This window comes from Oreochromis niloticus, linkage group LG8 (genome assembly GCF_001858045.2).
Source record: "Oreochromis niloticus isolate F11D_XX linkage group LG8, O_niloticus_UMD_NMBU, whole genome shotgun sequence".
NCBI lineage: Eukaryota > Metazoa > Chordata > Actinopteri > Cichliformes > Cichlidae > Oreochromis > Oreochromis niloticus.
In genome coordinates this window covers 10,937,746-10,960,823 of record NC_031973.2, presented here as the reverse complement: position 1 = coordinate 10,960,823, position 23,078 = coordinate 10,937,746, and the positions used below count along the sequence as shown (strand labels likewise).

Below are 23,078 nucleotides of genomic sequence, written 5' to 3'. Positions count from 1 at the left end.
TATCAGTATCGATGTGGCCATCCACAGTCTGTCTGTAAAGGATCTAGTCCTGACTGGCCCCTTTAGGAAATTTTGAGATACTTGATTATAACTCCGAATGCCAAGTTTGGAAGAGCTGCTATATGATCTTATCACATTCACATCCTGCTTACTTTGGCTGAGGGCCACATACTGGTGCTCATCAAACCTGGATGCCAAGATCCACCGGTGTGTTTGGAAGTGACACAGACAGGCGAGGGAGTATCAGCTAACAAAATCACACTCCTCATTCCTGCCTGTCCTCTTGCTCTGGATTATTAAGGCCGCAGTGTGGTGACGGCTAATCAGGGACACGGCTCCATTCATAACTGATCAGAGAGAGCTGGCACACATGCTTTTATTTCTGAAGTGCCATTTATTATCATTTCTGCTGCTGCAGTTCTCATAAAGGCTGATTTTAGTCCCTTTCAAGTTTGACTCTAAACACCATAAATCACGGTGCCTTGCAACTCTTCTCATTTTTACATTTCTGTAACACTTGGTAAAACAGGTGCTAAACTGCAGCTCTCATCTACTTTAGGCCTTAACTTTTAAAGTTTACCACTGCCTTATTGCTTTTTATTTTAATAATTTCCATTACGCAGCATTTAGAAAATACTCACAGGGTCATATTTTCCTTATTGCGTAGAAATGAATCAGTCTGTATTAGTTGCAGAACTTCAACACAGATATTTTTTTGCAGATTAATAACACAAATTTAATTAATCTGAGTAAGAAAATTGTCCAGTAACTCATACCGAAAAATCAAATGGCACCGTGAAAGAAAAAGGAATTCATGTTCTGTGAGTCTTTGGGAAGGTCGTGAACTGTTGATAGAGGCATTGTGTTTTTGGAAGTGACACATAGTGGCAGGTCAGAGAGGACTTTTGTGCTGGACTGATGCTGGGGCCTGATAGCAGCTAGGGTGAAGTGACATCTCTCTCCTCTCTCATTCTGTGTGTGTGTGTGTGTGTGTGTGTGTGTGTGTGTGTGTGTGTGTGTGTGTGCATGCATGGGAGTAGCTGCCCGCAGAGCTTATCTCTATAAATGGATTTGTGTTAGTGTACTCGGAAATCTCAGTGTGATGCTCTAATCTGATTGACCACAACCCTGGAGAGGTAGATGAGTCAAAGATGTCTGCTACATACATATAGGTGTCCATCTGTGTTTGACCTGCTGTTTGTCACCTTGGTTCTATTTGGGTTGAACTTAACAGGCTTTGGCAGGGAAAATGACAGCTGTATGTGAGATTTGGTGCAGAGCTGTAAATCTTACACCTGCAGGAAAAGCACATATGTTGCACTCGCACAATCTGTTCCTCTGTGAGATGAACATCAGAGTGGAACATTATTTTTTTTTATTAATTTTCTTTTCTATATATATTCCTGTGTGATTATGGTTTTAACTCTATTTGCTTTTAATCCCAGTAGCTGAGCTGTTGTTTGCGTATCTTTGTGGAACACATGACCTTTTGGCTGTGTTTACTTATAATGCATATTGAGCTCAGAATTTATTTTTATACCCCTCTAGGTGTGCAAATGATTTCGTACCCTAGGATATTTTATCTGACAAGTACGACTGATTATTTATGGGCTGTTTTATCGCATGCACTGTTTGACGAAGTGATAGCTGTATGCAGTCATCGCGGACAGCCTGGCTTGCTAAATACAATTGGTTATACTGGCCTTGCTTTAGTTTAAATGATATTTATTTTGCAGCTGTAGTGGGGAAGAAGACATTTTTTTAATAACAATAATAAAATGTGCACGCACGATTGACTGACTCACTTCACCGTATTTTTCCCCACTTGTCACAACTATGCATTCTTTGCCTTTTTCATGTGCACGGTAAGAGGTTGAGTTAAATATTGTATCTGACACAAAATTTTTGATGTATTACTGCTTTTCACAGTGATTCAGTTTTACACATACAAAGTTGTACACGTTTGTATTCTGCTTTTAGCAGCTTTCACGGTTTGCAGTCTTTTGCTCTCAGTGATGCGCTGCATCTGATTGCATTACAGGAAGGTTCTTCTATTATTCAACAGTTTGCTTGATCTGACTCCACACTGTCAGACCTCATATTATTTATTTATGCACTTTGAGATGATATGTGATTTAAAGCAGTCTCTCACAGTGCTTCCCAGGAACTTTGTTATAATTTAAAACTATATTGTGCAGACTTTACAATATGATCTTTCTTTTTTGGGGGTGGAATTTGGTTTCTGTTCCACTCTGTCCTGCCTGAATCTGGATGTTTTAGCTTGTGCCGTTTTGTGATTATTATGGGAATCCTGAAGCGTGGCATCTCATTTATTACAGCAAATGTTGACTGCCTGTTTTCCAGTGGGAAAGGGCAGAACAAGGATAGGGCTTTAGGAGATGTTTCTATTAGTTTATTGTAACAGCCAGAGAGAGGGAGAGAAACCCCTCCATCCGCACCTTCCTTTCGCACGGCTAGACGTGACAGTCACCATAGCAACCACTCGGCATGCATGCTCCCCATCGCTGTCAAGTGAAAACCTTGTATCTGCAGAAATCTTTTCTTTTCTTCTGTGTTTGTGGGGTTTTTTTTCGTTCTGTTTTTGTTTTAGAAATTTGATTTTTAAGAAGTTTTATCCAAGAATCCTTCAGCTGAAGGTCAAAACTGTATTTATAAGGTTTCCACATTAAAAAAAGCTTCCCCCAGATTCTTTGGCTGTTCTGTGTTTCCAGATAGATAAATTATGCTCCTTGTCCCCATTTCCTCACCCATCCTCCCCTCCTTCTTTATACCCTCCTTTCAGGTCTCCCATGGGTAACGGAGGGTTTTCTCACACATTCAGACTAAAATTGTTTAAAAAAAATTCTTTCATGGATTAAAATAAATGTGTTGGCAAACATACAGGAGGTGGATTTATGTAAACCTATGCTCCAATTCTGGCACATATAGAAAAGATGTGGAGCCTTTTTTAAAAATTTGCAAATGAGGTGAAGTGTTCTGTGAGTAGGTGTTTGCTTGTTTTGAAAGAGTAATTTGTATTATAGATGGCTTGCAAAATGGGACTTCCCAAAATTAAACTAATCAAAGTTTTTTCCCCAGTGTGTCTGGATTCTGTGCATAGCCATCCATTACCACTGTGTTTGACTTTGTGCCATCTCCACCATTCTTTAAAAAAAAAAAAATGAAGACACTGTTCATGCTTCCTTCTCAATTTACATCGAAGCTAAATAGCATCATTAAAGGCAAGGTGTTACTGTATATATACAGTACCATTACTCATTACTTTGAGGAAGTTATCCTCTGAAATTTGTGCTCTTCTGCTTGCCACATACCATTTCTGCTTAAGACAGGAATTACATCACCCCTTCCTCATCCTCTAGCTTCTCGTCCTCGTGTTTCTCTCTGTCTTAGCAGTGTTGTCAATTGTTTAATGTATTCTGTGTCCTTCTCCCTCTCTCCTAAATTAAAGGTGGTGAGAATCCCTTTAAGGCTTACAGTGCTGCTCCTCAAACATTTTGGCTGACTCCTGCTTGATAAACTCCTGGAAGTGAAAAGCTGAGACCCACAAGTGGACAAGGGATTCACGTCACTCCAACATGCCTTCTTCTGTCTAACTACTCCCTGGAGATAACTACAACAATGTGACCACTCGAATCGATCAGAACCATGTGACCTGCTATTATGGATACGAGGAAAGGCTTACACTGAATTAAAACTCATCCAGGTAATTCAGCACATTGTGACCTTTGCAATCTGACCATTTGTACTCTGTATAGCAGCTGCTGACTTATGTTTAAAAAAAATCTTTTCACTGTTGAGATTAGTGTTTCACGTCTTTTGCTTGGTACAGGGCTTCTCATTTTCTTTGTATATTAATAGACATTTTACTGCACTGCATCTTGGCCATTCAGTGACTTCCTCAATCTGGATATTCATGGCTCCAGCTTTTGTCTGCATCAGCTAGTAAACAGTACAAACAGGAAGTGGCACTATGGTGCATTGCTGTTAAAGCCTGGTCAGCTCAGTGCAAATTAAAAGGGTATGAATATACAGAGCATAAAATGCTGTCGTTTGTATTTTCAGTATGAATTTGCCAGGGGTTTTTTTCTGGCTGAAAATGGACTTTAGGGAGTAGACTAAGAACATAAGTGCAATCGTTTCACCTACAGTTAAAAGCAATGAGTGAACGTCAGGAGGGGCTGGAGCCTGTTCCAGCTGTTATGTGGTGAGAGGCAGGGTATAGCCTCAACAGATCACCAGTGTATCACAGAGCTCACAGAGAGAGATGCAGAGACCCAACCACACCTACAGCCAATTTAGAATCACCAATTAACCTAACAAGCATGTCTTTGGGGAAAAAAGAATCTCTTAGCAAGAAAAGCCCTGCATGCGACCAGGAGTCTGGAACAAATCAAAGTCACTTTTTTGTAATAATATTAAGAGAAACCTGATTAGCACCTTGTTTTGGTTAGATTTGATTGTCTTGCCCTTTAAAAAGTATTATGAACCTCATATTTTCTGCTTGCAGAATCATGTTGTGACATTAAAATGGGCAGTGATAGGAGAACTAATGAAGACAGGCATGGAAGTGAATCCAGACAAAAAGGAATGTGTCTTGTCCACCTTAGACACAGAGCACAATTAAGTCATGCGGCTCACAGTTGATATTGTATTGTGCACAAAGCCTGAAAGCTGAGGGGTGGTGAGATGCACAAAAGAAAACAGACCAAACAACAGAGGCTTTAACGAGGCAAAAAACACAGAGGATGAGTGGGAAAACTCTTTGTTACGAAGTCAAAAAGCTAAGCTTTTAGATTTCTGTAAACTGAGTAAAAACCTTTTTTACAATGTCCAAGTTGTATTATAGTGGAATAGATTTATGTTTGTAGGTGCACTGGCTAACTACAGAAGCATGCAAACGCATCCAAGATTAGTATTCCAGCAGCTTACCACATATGGAAGAGCAACATCTAATGTTCTTCATATTAGATAGCTAACCAGCAGCAATATATTTTTAGGGCTTTATTAGCTTTTATTTTTATAGAAAAGTGGTGAGAGGAATGGGAATTTGGGAGAAAAACAACGGGGCCTTCTGAATTACCCTTATATATGAGTCACCTTTTTGATTGTATGTGCCAGTTATAGTTCCTAGAAAGACATCGGTATCAGCATTTTACACTTACAAAAACAGCTGAAATCAGAATTGAACAATCTCTAGTTACTATGCACTTCCCTGTTATTCAGTCACTAATTTCACCAAATGCATCTAATATTTAAAGACTTTACAGCTGCAAAACCACAGCAAAATCCATGCTTTTGACTTTTCTTTTATTTGGCACTCTGCTTTGTTTTTGTGCAATTGAAATATTGTAGTGAGTAATGGTGATTCAAATAAGGAAAAGGAGAACAATACAGTCAATGGCAGAAAGGAAGACAAGCCTGAGATGGGAGGAGAGAGAGAGAGAGAATCGAGAGACTATCTACATGCGTGTTTGCGGTACAATGTGTGGTTAAGTCATCATCGTGCTTCCAGCTGCGAATGCATGTGTACGTATCTTATCCAGCGTGTTTGTAAAGAGTGTGTGTCTCTCATGCTCCCGTTTCCTCTCTGAAGCAGAGCAGTACAGGAAGGCCGGCTGGTTGGCTGGCTGCACAGGAAAGGAAACAGTCTCTATCAAACAGCAGATGGAGGACAGCATGTGCTTACACTGCAGAAACACACACACATTAGCACAGACACGCACACACATGTAGCCCTACATACATAAAGAACTATGTGCGAATACAGAAGCTTTTATTAGTAGTATGACCCAGATTGTACGTGTCAGGTGCTGGGAATCTGAACCTTCCAGAGTTTATTTGAAGGAGGAAAAAGTGCATTTTATAGGAACTTTTGAACTGTTTCCATAACAGCAAGGACATTTTTTTTCTTCTTGGAAGGTTGCAATGCCCTTTCAACTTTTATCAAAGCAATTTTTCCCCCTACTCATTATATTTACACCTACATATCGCTGCAGTCTCTTATGGGTTTTCAGCCTTTAAATGTCTTTTCACGATTAAAACACAGGCCATGGTCACAGAATAACTGTGCATAGACTTTTGTTTTCACCTGGTTCAGAGCATTGCCAAGGTTTTGTTCAGAGTTAAAAAAAAGGCAGATGCATAGTTTTGAAATTCAGATATGGAAACAATGTGTATATTTCTATCAGTAACGCTCCACAGCTGTCCGACTCCTTTCATGGGTGTGGGCATTAGCAAAGTCGAGATGTCACCTATTTGCTACATTTGTGACCTCCTGATCAAAAGTGTTTGTCTGTTGCCGAGATTTAGTGATACCCAGTATGTCATGGCCACCTCTATGGTTTCTGATGCACTGTCATGCCTCTGTCAAGAGTTATTAGCAACAGGCCTGTCTCAACGAGCTTTTGTCAGCAGTACGAAGACTGGATGTTGCACTTCCTTTCCAACGTGAAGCGAACTCTCCAAGAGGCTTTCGACTTAGGCTCGTGTGTGTGTGTATGTGTGTTTGCTCACTTGTGCAACAAGCCTGCTTAGGAGCAAGGACAATGAGGCTCACTATGGTGCCCAAGGCCTTAGTGAATGACTCATATTTCTATAGGATTCAGGCCAAACAAAAAGGTTACACAATCTTAATCAACAAAGTGGTGCTCATAATATGCTCAGGAGAGGCGGTGATCCCGTGAAAGAGGATTGTGAAAAATGTGCTAGGTTCAAGTTTGGGTAACATAATTAGTATGCTTCCTCTTTCACTTTCTTTTAAAAGGAAGACTGCTGTCTTCTTCTTAAAAAGAAGAAGACAGCAGTCAGTGCACATTCTGACTTTCTAAATTCAGGATTATGCCACAAAACGACTGGTGTGTTTTGTTTTTCTAGATGTTTGTCACCAGGTGTGTGACAAAGAGGTTCAAGTGACTGTTATTCCTGAAGATGAATAACATCTCTCATTGAGGAGCAATTTTGCTATGGCAACTGGAACTGTGCAAGAGTAACATTTAGCTCTTCCTGCAGACAGTCAAGAGACATGACAGAAACCGAAAGACACATTCATGGTGTCGCTTATTGAAAGGATTGTTCTAAAGAGAAGGATTTTATGGTCTGCGTCTGCACCGAGCAGACACGTCTGCTCAATCTCTGCAGAGCAGCAGAGGCAGGCTCCTCATCCTCTCAGCGTGAGCCTTTCACTTATCCCTTCTGGTCCCTCCTCTCTTTTCCTCGCTCAGAATCAAGTGGCTTTTTGTTCTCCCGCAGCGGTGCTTATCACTTGTTTCTCCACTGCTGCCCTCACTCCCTCCTCCCCATCCTTCTTGTGGTAATGAAAGGATATTTTGGGGGATAGATCTTGTCTGCCCTGTGAAGATCCCAAAGGAGTGTGGTTATCTGTCTGTCTGTGTCTGAAAAAATGGGGTTCTGTGCAAGAACACCCCCTTCTCTGGAGGGCATTCTTCCTCTGAGAGCTAGGTCTGTTTTTAATCCAAGTCTTTGTGTCGGTGCTGATGTTAAATAACTCCCGTACCAGAAGAAAAGCTTTGTGGACTCATCATTACAGGCGCTAACACTGCACTTTATTTGAGTTCATCTGAATGAAGTGGGTTTGCTCTTTCCCACAGGATTTTTCAATTGCCTGTTATTTCTACGCTTGGATAACATGACATAGAGATGAGGCATACATTGTCAGGGTAGGGAGTCTGTTTGGCCGAATTACTCTTTAAAACCTGATTCCCAGATGGCATCTGACTCAGCTGTTGTTTTTCCACATGTAACTACAGCTTCATCTGTCTAATCACTTTTATTGACCATAAAACCTCCCAAAACAAATTTACGGTCAGTTAAAGAGGTTAACTTTCCATAATGTGACCGGTAGTCATCATTTTCTTTATAGCTTTTGCTGAGATGTTTGCTGAATAAAGGCAACTGCTGAGACTTAGACTCTGAAAGGCTGAAGTTCCTCAATTGATTTCTTTCTATGAAATGCCTCAGAACAGCTAGACCCATAAAAGAGAATCTAACTGAATTATTATTGTGTGAACATGCAGAAGCTTTGTATGACAGCAATAGCTTTCCACTGCTAAACAGTATCTCAGTGTAAGACAATTTCTATTAAAAGCAAACATAATATAGCATGAGCTCTAAATATGTTGTCATGTAGAGCCTCTGAATGGAGTCTGGAGCAGCTTCCTCCCCGCTTAATCACCTCTTGACTCTCATAATGGATCCAGATTGATAAATACCATAATTATCTTGGAAATTATTCAAGGAATGTAGGACGAGCATACACTCAAATATAAAGAACCCAACAAATGGTTGCGTCATATACAGTAATTTAGGTCCTTATTTGACCACTATATGTTACACTTTGTGCTTTTAATGGCCCTACAGGTTAACAAAAAGATTGCTATATGTCATATTACTGACTGGCTGCTTCTTCTTGTCTCTCTTTCCTTCTGCATGTCTTTTACCTGTTCATAGCAGAGAGGGGATAATCACCAAGTTGCTGTGCAATGAGAAGTGTCACAAGCCCGTTTTGTCACTTGCAGCCCAGCTGCCATGCATTACTCAGACTATGGGTGGCTCTGATTCGCGCCCATAATTGCCCTGCCTCCGAATAATTGAAAGAGGGGAGGAGGTACATCCCAGAGGTGTCAGGATGGGAGAAAGATGGATGCTGCGGTGTTCAACTCTGTCAGGTTGGAAGATATAAGGGGCTGGGAGGACATAATGAGAGTCTCACAGGGCGCCTTTTTCACCTGCTCAGACAAACACACAGACACACATGTTGTAGATGATCGACCACTAGCAAAATTATTTCTGACACGGTGGTTCTCAAACGGGCACCGGCACATGTTTCCCATGCATCCTTGTTGTAGCTGTTGTGCACTTGTGAATGTGGCTCCGAGTGTGTATTCCATGGCAGGCAGTGTCGCCTTGCCTGCCAATTGTTAACAGATTTGGTGCAGAAACTTATGCATGGAGAGTATCTGTGCAGGCGTGCAAATCTGTGGATCTGAAATGATTAAAAACCCACTGGCTCTTTGGAAAATATTAACTGTGACTGTGTGCATGTGTGTGACACATACGGCTGTGTGAACACGCAGACTAAATGAGACTCAAAAGAGCCGACAAAGTACGCTCAGATGTGGCGTATGCTGCAGACACCAGACTGGAGTAAATATTTACTACCAATTATGCTCTTGGTTTCAAGGCCTCACCAGAGTGTGACGGCAGCTTCTAAATGCTATAAACACTGGAGACATCAAGTCGTATGCTAAATGAGAGCTACTCCGATATGTTATGACCAGAATGTTTTTAAGAGGATTATCAATAATCGCTTCTGATCTCACTCTGTGTTATTTTTAACTAATATGTAGCAGATAAAAGCTCTTATTTTTAGGTACGGCACTCTAATGGCATTGCTTTAGGGTCAGGCACAGTAACGGCCACGTCTCAGTCAGCAGGATGTTTTGGCCTCAACCTGGCAACCAGCTATAACTCTCTTCCCCTGGCACTGGGTAACAGGGTTTTCTCTTTGCTATTTTGCTAAGTACACAAAGCCTTATGCATTTATACATAACAGGATAAACACGTACTTGCTTTTTCACACAGCTTGGATCTCTGTAGGAGATGATACATTTGTTCACATAGAGGTAGAAGGCTGACACTGCGGAGTGGAGCCAGCGGGTCCCCAAGGTCATTACCGCTACCACAGCATTTGAGCGCCTTGGGAAAGGAGGTACAAACTGATTAATGACAATGCTAGGAACACAAGAGGGGAGAAACCCACACTCTAAAGAGAGCAGTGCTGCAGAGCTAGAGTTGTTACTGTAAAATGGTGCTATAGATAGTGTGAGATACCGCAGAGTGTGACAAAGTACTGAACTGCTTCTTATAATCTCATAAACTTGATGGATGCTTAATGCATTCAGCGCTGAATGGTTTGTAATTATAGCTGGCTCTGGTAAGTGATTAGCAACATATTTGGGATATATGCACATGGCCTTCGGATCTGAAAAGCTAAGCCAGTGTCTCAAACGTGCATTCTTTCTAATGGTCAGCAGGAGGTTGCAAAAAGAAGGCTCATTGGACAGAAGTCTGATCAAATTACCCCAGGAACGCCTCCTTGATGGATTTATGGTCACGATTCATAGTTAGGATTAATATTTAATACAAAATTGTGTTGATTTTTTAAATTGTGGTCACATTTACAGTAAAGAAGGATATGTTTAAGGGTGATCCTACCATGTGATTGACAGTTGCTCCTGTATGAGCCTGCAGTATGCCTTTCTTTTCCAGTTTGAGTCACTTCTTTCTTGTGACATGTGTTCACAAATACAAGATGATGCCAGTCAGCTGAAGGTTAAAAGAGGACTTGGGTGATGTCATGATGGCTACACTCGTCTTTTATATACAGTGATAGTGAGCAACCAAGCTGGACTTATCTTATCTTGATACCTTTAGCTGCTGTGCTAATATAAACCATAAATCATCCCATGTCCTTGATTGACTGGAGACTCTAAAGTGCATTTTGTTACTCTGCACTGCTTGTTACTCCTAACTAATAACATTAATATAAATGGCTTTATCTTTACTTGCCTCTGGTTGCACTGAACCTAGCTGGTGTAATTTAGACCAGTGATTCCAAAAGTGTGGCCCGGGGCCCCCTTGTGGGCCACAGTAACAATAGAAATTCAGTTTAAAATTGATCACAAGTATGTATAGTTACATATTCAATGTAATTTATTCATTTATATAAAAAGTAAATTAAAGCTGGTAATCTTGCAAGGAACTCTATCTTGGATGGAGTGAGGATTTAAGATTGGGTGGGTCCCTTGTGGATTTTCGGGATTTTAGGTGTGCTGCAAAACTTGCAACTTTAGACTGTTATACTTTAAGGACCAGTAGTGTGGTGAATGGCTTTACCATTTTCCTTTTTTCATGCTGTTATACTTCAGTTTTGACACATGTTCAACTTTTCATTGAATTAGAATCTGATTCCTTGATCAGCTACAAACTTATGGTTTATCATAAGTTCAGTATAGAACAGAACTTAATGAAGATAAATTTACACCCAGTAAATGAAACTTTTTTTCCCCAGTTTTCTAATTTTCATTAGCCTTCATTAGACCTCTTCTGACTGATACCTGACCTCAATAAAATGCTATTAATTTGCATTTTAGCACACACGAAAGGGGATTCTAGTTAATATGAATATTTCCATTTATTAGTACATGATCCTGTCCTCTTCTACCACATAAACATAATTTTAGCAATTTTCAACCATTGTTATGTGGTTGCCAGGCAATGCGGCGGCATAATAATATATCAGATATCATAATATTCAAGTTTTGTGGGTGTAAATGAGATTTTATTGCCATGAAATGAAAATGCGATATGATAAATGATAATACAGTGTTTTTATAACACGGCACAGTAGTAGGTGGTTGCTAGGCAACATGATGATGTTAAGATATCTGCTATGGATAAGAACCTTCAAGTGCCTAAGATGTACTTTTGTGCCAGATTTGGTTGCTTAACTCCTGATCATGTTGGAGGAGTCTTGAGCAAACTGACAGAGATTTTGTGTATTTTAGTAAGATTTGCAGGCAAATATGTAAATCGGTGTCTAGACTTTTATGTTAAATAAATATGAAACAGAAATAAAAGTGCCCATAACCAGGGTCATGAATTGTGTCCAGGCATGTTAAATATTAAAACTCCCTCTTACACTTTTTACTAAAAGGCGCTTTTCTTTATGAAACAAAAGGCTGGATTGACGTCAGCTTTTCAGTTTTTCCTTGTGTGCCTCTGTGCAGGGTTTTCTTCTCTTTTAAAAAAAAAAAAAATGAAGCGTACATGTTGAACATCCAACAGGTGCCACGCTGGTGGCAGCACTGCTGGTCAGGTTGCCATGGAAACACAATTTGAACAACACCTTTATACATATTGAAACAAACTGGTGGTATAATGACTAAAATCTTATACTGAATTCTAATGGAGAAGTCATGGGTAAGAAATGGAGAAGACCAGGCTCCTGCAGTTTCATTTTAAACATATGCATGGAGTAAATCGTGAAGCAGTCAGAGTTTAAAACCTTGTATGTTGTCTTGAGGCAGAAGTTAAAAAAAAACATTGAAAACCTTGTATAACTAGGTTACGTTGCGCGAGAAGCCTCTGCACATCTGTGCGCACAGATGGACACTCCAGCACCATTTCTTCTGTCAATGCTGTGAATGTAGTGCACTGTCCTTTAAATAGCTAACCCAGCCCAGGTTTATACACTGCGGCTCCCCAGTGACTGAGACCACAGAGACAGCGAGACGTGTCACAGGCCGACTTACTCAAATAGAAAGTGTCAACTTGTTGACCGTGTTTTCTGGTCAAAACTGGTTGATTTAACACTTGCACCCTGCACATTTAGGGGGCTTTATTACATTCTATAAGTTAGGTATTATTGCATTTCACTAAAAGCTGGGGATGTCACTACAGAATAAACATTTTCGGAAATGATTAAAATCGATAGAGCGGCTGAACTATTCTAGGTTTCAGTCCACAAACACCAACAGAAAAATCATTTGTTTAGAAGCTTACAAAATATAATCATACAACTTGCAATATCACCCTTTATTTTCGCACCTTTCTGCCCTGATGGCCAAATATTACAATAAAAACTTTACACAGATACAGAACTAACCACAGCATGTCATACAGGACAGGTCTTGCAGCTTTCTGGGTGAATAGTGCTTGTTGAGTTCTGTTGTGGTACTACCGCAAAAGAGCAGCCTAAAAAAGAAAATGCACAAAGTCACCTGATCACTTTTTTCTCGTAACAACCACAATTTAAGTGTGTTGGCACTGCCGCATGCTAACCGCATCTGTATTAGTGATGTTTTTTTACCACAATAACACATGCACAGAGGAAAAACCCAAACCGCATTATTCTGCAGATATGCATATAATTTACTTATTTTATTATCAACCAGCACAGACCTCTACTCATTTCCAGAATTTATTATAAGAAAGTATTACCTGCTTATATTTATGGTTGTATTTATTGTGTAAATGAGTACATTCTGTACAAATATCAATGAATATTTTGATATTTTATGACACAGATTAATATTCTAGTAGAAAGTTTGAGAAGATGGATTTCTTTTAAGTGTGAAGTCACAGATAGCAGAGTGTTGGCTTTAAGTGGGTATTCTACACTGATGCAGACACAGACAAAAATAGCTGTGGACACCAGGGACAAGGGGACATTCCTGTAACAATACTCGAAGGGCTTTCTTACTTTTATTTTAATATAAAATCTCAGCATACAAGCGCACTTGGTCAGAAGAAAACACCATCGGGCAGGCAGATGTCCACATGGATGTTGAAAATTGCATTAGTTGGACTCAAGCGGAGCTTAAAAGACTGGTGGATGTAGATTTTTAAATTATTTATCTACATGCTTACTTTCATTTAGTCAGAGCTACACTATGTCTAATAACTGTATTCAAGCTTGAAGACGTTTCATGTATTTAGTGTCAAAAATCTGGCAAAGTTGCTGGATACAGAGTTTGATCTACTGTGTGGTGTTTGGTTATCAAATCTCTTGAAGTACAGGCTGGCTCGACACTAGCACCTGCACGACCATGATGTGCACAGTGTCTCTACTGTTGTCTTTGGCTAAGCTAAATTTTTTGTGATAGAAGGTTAAATTAACTGACAGACACAAGATTGGTATTGATTGTTTAATTTTCTCCCAAAATGTAGTCTTAAATAGGGGATTTCTGAGTTATAAATAAGTTGATGACGTTTAAGTTTAGCACGACTGTGCAGGAAGCAATAAATAGAAGGCCTGCGATAACTTTTTTCCCCTTTTAATAATCTGCCCTGCAGGTTTTGGCTATAAAAAACTTGTGGCCTAAAGGGTAAACAGTCTGGCATAATTTTGCTCGAAGGACACAATGTACCTCCTGCCTCTTCAGCCTGTCACATCACCCCTACACCCACAACCCATTTTCTGAATTCCCAAGCTGATGTATCTGAATGGACAGAGAGACTCTGTGCCCAGAGAAGCCACGTTCAGTAGAACTGACAGTCCCGAGAACACCGTGTTTCCTGTCAAACGCAAGGACAGCCAATTTCTCTGTCTTATCTTCTAATTGTAACAAGCTTGTCTTTCTGACAGTTAGCATCCTAGGGCTAATTAGTGAGACAATGGAAGACCAGGGGTATCATTATGTCACTTCTGTGGTGGGTTTTTTTTTTTAAACCTAGACTGAAAGAATGACAGAACATGGAGCACACCACAAGGAAAACACAATTCCACAGAGAGCAATAGCTCATCTTCCAAAACACAACTGTGTCAGGGAAAAACATTTATCAGACTACTGATTTGGGAATAGATTCACCATGACTCAGAATTCCCACATCGCCTTTTTACGAAGCCTCCCTGGTGACATGAATAAGGAAAGCATTGCCGCGTCGCCACAAGATGTTTTTGCTTCACGCGATATTATCTCTACAGAGCTCTCCAGCTGTGGTCTGTAAACAACAAAATCTGTATCTTGTGGCTACGCATTATTAAGATGTGAACACAATTCAGCTCTCACGTTCCCACGCCTTGTTAGCTCATAGCCAGGAGTCATTGATCTTGTTGCCTCACAACAATATTTTTACCACTCACGTCACCAGGGGGCCTCCTTACATTTTTCATTTTTAGAGTTAGAATGAAGATGCAATGGCAAGCCTGTAGTGGCCTGACTTTATTCTTTATATTTGTGCGATTTGTCTTACTGATATCTGGGCATGTGTGCGTATGTTATGAAGTACGCTGGTTTTCAGAGGAAGCAGGGTATAATCAGTCAAATCAGTTGTGACTCACACAGTGCACGCCAGGTGCCAAAGGTCTCTGCTAACAAAAGTTTCCATAGTGCTGACTTTGAGGTGAATCAGTTTTATGGTATTATGATAAAATGATTTCTTATATGGCAAAGAACATATACAGGAAATAGTCAGGTCAAGTAAATCTATTTACAAGCACATTTAACAACACAGATTGACCAAAGTGCTGTAGGCGAGGGTATTCAGACATATTGTGTCATAGCAATGTTTGTCATTTCCTCCTGAGATCCCAAGGCATTCTAAGGCCAAATTAGATGTGTAATCCCTCTAAAGAGTTTCCTGAAAAATCTCTAAAGAAATGTTGCTAGAAAGCCTTCAAAGCAGATGCCTGAACCAACTCAGCTGTGAAGCATTGCCCTCTTAACAGGATTTTTACGAGAAACGTCAAATTTGGGTCTTTTGTATTTAAGTTTGCCCAAAATCAAGTTGGTAAATTTACAGTTCCGTTAACACAAAATCTTGTTTAACGTTTCCCTGCTCAGTTCTGGTAGAGAGAATGCAAAAAAAGACATTTTTCCCTAAAAGACTGTGCTGTCTCAGATTGGCCTTAAATGCACTTAATTCCTGAAACGAGGATTGTGCCCTCTAACGTGTAGGCATGCTAAAGAAATAAGGTTCGGTTTTGACAGTGACTGTAAACCTCTTAATAAAAAAAAAACAAAAAAACCCCCCAAATTATTAGAAAAATCAAGAAAGTAGAGCGGGCTTAAAAATTTAATGTGATACTGATTTTTCCTGCTTTAACTTCTCTGTTAATTACATGTTCCATGTTCTCTTTAACTTACTCTCATATAGCCTGTCCATATAAACAATTTCCTGTAGTTGCACAAAACCACAGAAAGATACATGTGTTAGAGCCAGAAATCAGCCTTTGCACTCTGTCAAAGAGTATGAGCAATAACATTATCTTTCCTGTCAGTGTCCATTAACCCAGTCCACTATATGTAGCACTCATTGTTTTTAAAGATGTGTGTGGTAAAGCAGCAGAGATTAGTCATAGGATAAATGGAATAAACTAGACATAGACATAGAATAAACATAAAATGTGATTTATTTTTTATAATATTATTATATATATATATATATATATATATATATATATATATATATATATATATATATATATATATATATATATATATATATATATATATATGAAATATTATAAAAAATAAATCACATTTTATGTTTATTCTAGTAAGCATTTCTTTTTCCTGTATTCCAGCACATGCACAGATGGTGCTTAATTAATATTGCATTGATTTGTATTAGAAATCTCATTCTCTACTTTCATCACATCCCATCTACACAAGTTGTTCCTTTTCTATAGCTGATGCCTTCCATTCTGTAGCCCAGGATAAGCAAATATGTCACAGAGCTAACTCTATGCTTCGGTAACCTGGGTCATGCATGCCACTGAAATGAGTAGCTGTCTAGCTGGCCAAGACAATCCCCTTCCCCAAAGCTAGTTGGGCATGTCTCCTATTAGAAAATAAAGATGCCCCAGAACCCCCCCCGAAAGCTGCCATCTCCCATGACCTATTTTCTTTATGGCTAATGGTTGGTGGCTAGCTGCTGAGTGGTAAATGCACAAAGGACAATACACAGATGAGAGCACACAAAATGTGATCATGACTGTTAAAGTAGGATCTGACCCTAAGTAAAGGACAACTGGTTTTTGCTGAGTTAGATATCCAGAGTAATAGTTGGTAGTGTTATTAATAGTATAATAGTGTGAGAAACGTCCTCACAAAAAGAGAGGAAAGGAAGTTGGTGATCTCCTCAGAGATGTTAATGAGGTCAGACAGGAGACCACTGCACTGACAAGATGGGAAAATCTGGAAAGCAGGAGCTGAACAGCATGTAGTCCCAAAGGAGTAGTTGAGTCACACAGGGGGTTGGAGGCAAAAACACGACAGGGTGACATCTCTGGGGATGATACGGGAGCCAAGAACTGGGAGAAGCTTAGAAGAAGCAGCAACACTTAACCACAAGACACAGCCGTAGGCCTGGCTGTGAGCACTCCACTGGGTGTCCCTGCTGAGCCATCGTATACACAAACAGACAGAGGCAGGATACATAAAATTCAGTGCAGCCTGTGTAGAGGAAAGTCCCAAATGGTGCTACAAATCTATTTCCACATCACAGAAACACCAAGCCTACCCCAAGGATTCACACACTGTACAAACTCAGCTCAATAACCTCCTCCCTCGTCCGAGCCTGTGACATTTGCAGAGAAAACCTAAAAGAGGGAGATAAGAGCAAAGACAGAGCTGGAGAAACGGGGGTGGGGAGGGGCTCCTCCTCTTCCTCTTTTCTCATTAGAATTCTCTCATCAGTCTTCCCCACAGAGCAGGGGCTTGACATGTCAGGGTTTATTAATTGCTCCAGGAAATATTATTGACCTGGACCTTCTGCGCCTTCTCTCCCCACTGCGGTCGGTGCCTCTGCTCTGCTGCCTCCGCATTCCTTTGGTGTCCTGCCTGGGCACATTACAGGACACTGCGGCACAGCGTGGAGGCTTCAACACAGTGTCTTCATTGACTATGCACTTGGCCTGGGTTTTCTCTTCACTGCAGCTGCAAAGCTCCACCTCACACACACATGCGCGCTCTCTCTCTCGGGCACACCTGCAGCCTTGGGGAGAGAAAGCGCACACTTCATTATGGTGTGATAGAAGCTCTGTGTTGGTGCCCTTTGCTGAGATTCCAACTTTTGGAATGCTTTGGTGAAAAAAAAAAAAATCTTTTTAAAGGTGCAAACATCTCAAGGCTTATTGGTTTTTAAATCCCACCAGTAGTTTTTTTTTCTTTTCTTTTCTTTTCTTTTTTTTTAAAGAGGTGCTTAAATCGGTCTGATGTGGATCCAGTCTGAATGCTCAAACATGAGAATCAATTAAATTATCTGGTTTCATCTACAAAAGGCAAAAAGATCAGTCAGTCGCGACTCTTGGATGTCACTGTACAAGGACAATCTGAAAATCTGTGTGTGTGTGCGAGTGTCTTGTATATTTGTGAATTTGAACAAACATTTGTTTTTGCGAGCAGTGAAGGTGACAAAAGGAAGAGTATCTAATGTTTTGCGTGAAACTCGTGGTGTGCGCTGCTTGATTTTATGCCTCGTGATCGTACTCTCAACTTGGATAGGACATTCATTTATAGCTCAACGTCATATGACATCTAGTGCTTTTGCTGGCACGCATGGGGTGTGACTGTGGGAGGTTTCTTTAACTTTAAAGCCCTATTCTTGGTATATCCTGGAATTGAATTGCATTGGAAACTGCCAAAGGAACAGTTGTTAAGATTACTAACTTCTTTCCTAATCTGAAAATACATTGATGAGTCGAAATGGTTGTAATAATTGTGCTGCCATAACCTTAACCATCATGTGAAACCCCTTTCATATGAAATTAATTATAATGAAAGCTTTAAAGGATGTGTTTTTCCTTGGCCTGTGTATTACCTTTAGATGCTTTATCTCTGGATTCATTAAGGAAATATGTTATTTTTACCAGATTTAAAAAAAAAAAAAAAAAAAACCCCACAAAGAACAACAACAAAAAATGGTCTATTGTGCCACCATGTGGACATGTTTGGCATTACGCTTGGGTTTATATGACAGCACTAATGAATGACCAGGATATGAGTGTGTTGTTCCATTGTGTCCCAGCGAACTTTGCACAGATGAGCACATTCCTGAAAGCAACGGTCATGAATAAAGAAATGAGCCTCATATCAACCAATGGCTTTTGTTTCCTCTGAATAGTGATATTATCCAACTGCCACATCCACATGAATCTTGAGTTTGCAGACATGTCTGGCACTAAATTTAATATCCGTCTTCATTTTGTTTTTCTGCAGTCACAATGGTTCTACTTTTGTTTGTCATGACAACCACAGCAAACAGTTCCACAACATCCAGTAGTCCAGGTAAGAGCACAAACAAGGTCAGTTCCACCTTAATGTGTGAGACTGCACAGCACTCAACAATCTGTGACAGCGACCAAATCCCATCCCCACACATGCACTCATTGCTTTTCCATAAGATATAATTATAATGCATCTTCTGCAGTGCAGGCATCAGCTTGATAATAGCCTTTTTTTTCTTACACAGCCTTGTTATTACCAGATCACAGTGAACTTCAGTAACCCTGGACAGCAATTTAAGGCTTATTGTACATCTTTATAAACACAGATAATGGTCGGCTGTGTGGCTGTGACTCTTGGTTGAGTCGCCACTCTAAGAGTCGGTTGTTTTCTGATCGACACTCCAGGAGGATGAAATACGCTGATGCTTAGCAATATTTTGTCTATAGAGATAAGGCCAGTTATTAAATCAGCTCTGTGGCCACAAGAGTTTACTGGAGGTGCTTTGCTTCATCAAGTATTTATGTGATGAGTTCATGTGATGCACACATGAATGCTGCAGACCATTTGCGCACACAGGCACATATATTATCAGTCTTGCTCCCTCTTCCTGCTTCTTTGTTGGTGGTTTTACTTGACCCCTGGCTCTGACTTTCCTTCTCCTTTAAACAGAAGACACAGGTACCCAATACATCATCCCCACTGTGCTGGTTGTGTCCCTGCTCGTCCTCATCATCGCACTGCTAGCCTGGTACTTCCTCAGGTAAAAACTCCCACCCTGCTGGGATTCAGTTACTTCACCTTATCCCTCTCCCTGCTCTTCACTCACTGGCTTTTAGCCAGGCTCAGGGGCAGAGCTCTGGTGACAAACACTTCCTCCTTTAGTCATTGAGGCGGAGCCCCGTCAGGAAGTGCTGTAGGCTGCCTCCCTCTCATGCTTCGAACAGAAAAGACTGTGACAGTAGAAGTAGGCAACTTAACAGAGTGAATAACAAATTCTGTACCGCATTCAGACTACAACACTGTCTCTCCTTGACATCAGCTAATGAGAAAAAATAGCTTCTCAAGCTTCAGATGGTAGGTTGGATAGCTTTTTTTCAAGGTTATCTTTTGGCAGATGTTATTATTTAACTACAATAAAGAACTTTGGTTAAACGAAAACAGTGTAGATGATTTTACCATGTCATCATCTTTTCTTGTGTTTTACATCGCGGTAACGTCTGTGTTTTGTTCCTTGCAGGTTAAAAAACCAGAGGAAAGCTGTAGTCACAACAGTTGACAAGAAGATACCAAATGGCATCCTGGAGGAACAAGGTAACATTGTGAGACACATTGTAGGTTGTAGAGTTAAAACGTGGTGCACAGAAACAGAAACTTAATCTCTAGCCTGTTTTTCACTTTAAGATATGCATCGATAGGGAGCTGCAAAGAGGTTTTATATTTGTAACTGTATATGCAGGTTGTCCCACCATTGCCTTGTGGTTGTTTTAAACTTCCTGTGGTTGATGTGAAAAACAAAGCGCTCTATTATCTTTACCGCTTTGTATAGCTTTTTGACAGTGTATGTAAGAATAGTTTGTAACATTATTGGCACAAAGGGTAGTTCTTCTCTCTGAGCAGTTTTTAACAACTTGTAGCTGCATCATAATAGCTTCATGTAAAGTACCACATGACAGGAGCTATCGGCTCTTACAGGAAACTCGCTGAACATGTTTCAATCTTCTTTTGGAAGTATATTTTTGTCTAACGTTACAGAGGAATGTAGAGAGCCGGTTGTATTTATCCAAATGAGAAATAGTATATCACTGAGCTAAGGGGAAACAAAATACACAGCACACCCAACATTTGTTGTTACATCTTGTTGACATCTTGCTGCCGATCACAGTAATTTTAAACATGAAACGGCGTCATATTACAAAAGAATTTTATATGAAACTGAAACTTTGACTCGATGGGGAAGTGCAGTACTTAATTGCTTTTTAATTCTAAATTCTACACGATTTGAAAGATTGATTAATTAAAGTAATATGTCTGTATAATGAAAATATAAAATATACACTGTATCGCTTTTTAAAAAATTTTATCGCTTATTATTGTCTACATTCATTATACACTCACTGGTCACTTTATTAGGTATACTTTGCTAGTCTTTGGTCGGACTTCCTTTTGCTTTTAGAATGCTTTAATTCTTCATTGAATAGATTCAGCAAGGTGCCGGAAGCATTTGATTTTGGTCCATACTGATAGCATCATACAGTTGTTGTTGACTTTTTGGCTGATGTGAATCTCCTGTTTCTTACATGCCAAAGGTTCTCTACAGAATTTGGATCAGGTGATTGTAGAGGCCATTTAAGTACCGGGAACTCATTGTTATGTTCAAGAAACTAGTTATAGATGATTTGGGCTTTGTGACATTGCATGTTATCCTACTGGAAGCAGCCATTGAAAGATGGGTACAGTGTGGTCATAAAGGCATAAACATGGTCAGCAATAATACTCAGGCAGACTGTGGCTTTTAAACAGTGGTAATTGGTACCAAGGAGCCCAAACTGCACCAAGAAAATATCCCGCACACCTTTACCAACCTGAATTGTTGATATAAGGCAGTATGGATCCATGCTTGTTGTTTGTGTTTGTTGTTCATGTTGTTTATGCCATCCTGACCCTACCATCCAAGTCCAGACTCATCATCATCCATTGTCCAAATTTGGTAAGACTGTGTGAATTGTAGAAACAGTTTCCTGTTCTTAGCTGGCAGGAGTGACACTGTATATGATCTTTTGCTGCTGTAGTCCAGCTGCTTCAAGGTTCGACATTTTGTACGTTCAGACGTGATCTTCTGTGTACTTTGGTTGTAACAAGTGGTTGAGTTACTGTTGCCTTTCTATCAGCTTGAAATAGTCAAGCCATTCTCCACTGACCTCTTGAATTAATGAGACATTTTACTCCAGAGAACTGCTGCTCAATGGATAATTTCTCTTATTTTGGACCATTATCTGTAAACCCTAGAGATGGTTGTGAGGGAAAAGACCAGCCCATCTGGCACTAGTATCCATGACACGTTCAAAATCTCAGAAATCACCTTTCTGATGCTATTTCTGAATTGTCTGATTGCCATGGGATTGGCTGATTAGATACTTTTGTTAATAAGCAGTTCAACAGGTGTACCTAACAAAGTGGCCTCTGAGTCTATATACATACAAGTTTTTTTATTTGTACACAGTACATTTATGAGGATTACATTATCACAATGAATGAAATGCAATGCTTGATCACAGTGCTGTGTTGTCCTCTGTACATGTCTGTGTTACAAGTGATGTGATGTGTGTGTTGTGTTTTAGAGCTTGGATACAGTACTGAGTCGTTATACACCGTTATACCACCAGGTCAAGTATACAGGGTGGCAGTATCAGGAACCTTTTACTAACCCTCTCTCAGTACTTTTCCAGTCTATATTTTGCAAATTGTGACGCTAACAGAATGCCTTGCCAGTGCGCTGGCAAACCTGTTTGATGGTGTAAATGGTTTCTCCCTGGGGTTCCTTTTGGGGTTTTGGGGTTTTAATGTCTGATGTGTGGTGAACATCCATTACTTGCACTCTTTTTCCTTTTTTGAGGCATTAGCAAACACGCACCAGCATCACATATGGGTGAAAAGCAGTTTGGTCATGATTTTGTGTTTTGATTCATTGTAAAGCAGTTCAGTAAACTGATTCAGTGATTCCCAACCAGATATGCTTCAGTTCCAAGGTGTGCTATTGTAGACTGAACTAGTCTAGTCTTTTACTAAATAGCGTCAGACAGTCTTCAGAATATGTGATGCTATTTATTAGGCTAGAATAGTCTAAACAGCTAAAAGGAGGGGATAAATGGTCATAATACCACAAAGAAGTAGACAAATTGTTGAAATTACAGCTGAAAATAACATTAGCGAGTAGCTGAAATGCATGGCTAATGATTAAGCAGTGGAAATAGTTAGCTAAAGGCAGCTAATAGATAGACATTCAAGACGTCAGCTAAACGGAGCTGGTATACCATTGAAATTATGAAAGTAACACTAGCAGATAATCACTTTAAATAGCTAAAGCACTTGTCTAAAAGTAGCTAATAGACAGTCAAAATAGTTAACCACTGAGATCTGATAAAATAAAATATTAGCTATTAGTTAAACCAATGATTTAATAGCCAAAAGTAACTGATAAAATTAGAGTGGTAATTATAAGGTGAACTGTGGAAAAAAAAATATGAAACTAGTATATTGCATAATATTATATAGGATGTGCAAAGTAACCCCCTAAAGTGAAATCAC

General features: G+C 39.8%; 1 protein-coding gene across 7 annotated transcripts in view; it reads left to right on the top strand.

The window, feature by feature from the left end:
• ptprea (protein tyrosine phosphatase receptor type Ea) overlaps positions 1-23,078 on the top strand; it is a 57,920-nt gene that overhangs the window by 22,424 nt on the left and 12,418 nt on the right. For 3 of the 7 annotated variants that reach the window (XM_025909517.1, XM_013269521.3, XM_013269520.3), the window contains exons 2-6: positions 3,470-3,724; positions 18,765-18,833; positions 19,443-19,533; positions 20,011-20,084; positions 22,112-22,156. In XM_025909517.1, the coding sequence (XP_025765302.1) occupies positions 18,770-18,833; positions 19,443-19,533; positions 20,011-20,084; positions 22,112-22,156 (274 nt within the window). In that variant the 5' untranslated portion in view covers positions 3,470-3,724; positions 18,765-18,769. Of the gene's footprint in view, positions 1-3,469; positions 3,725-18,764; positions 18,834-19,442; positions 19,534-19,692; positions 19,848-20,010; positions 20,085-22,111; positions 22,157-23,078 lie in introns of those variants that run through there. The other 4 variants (XM_025909516.1, XM_019362506.2, XM_013269523.3 and 1 more) reach the window with 4 other exon arrangements.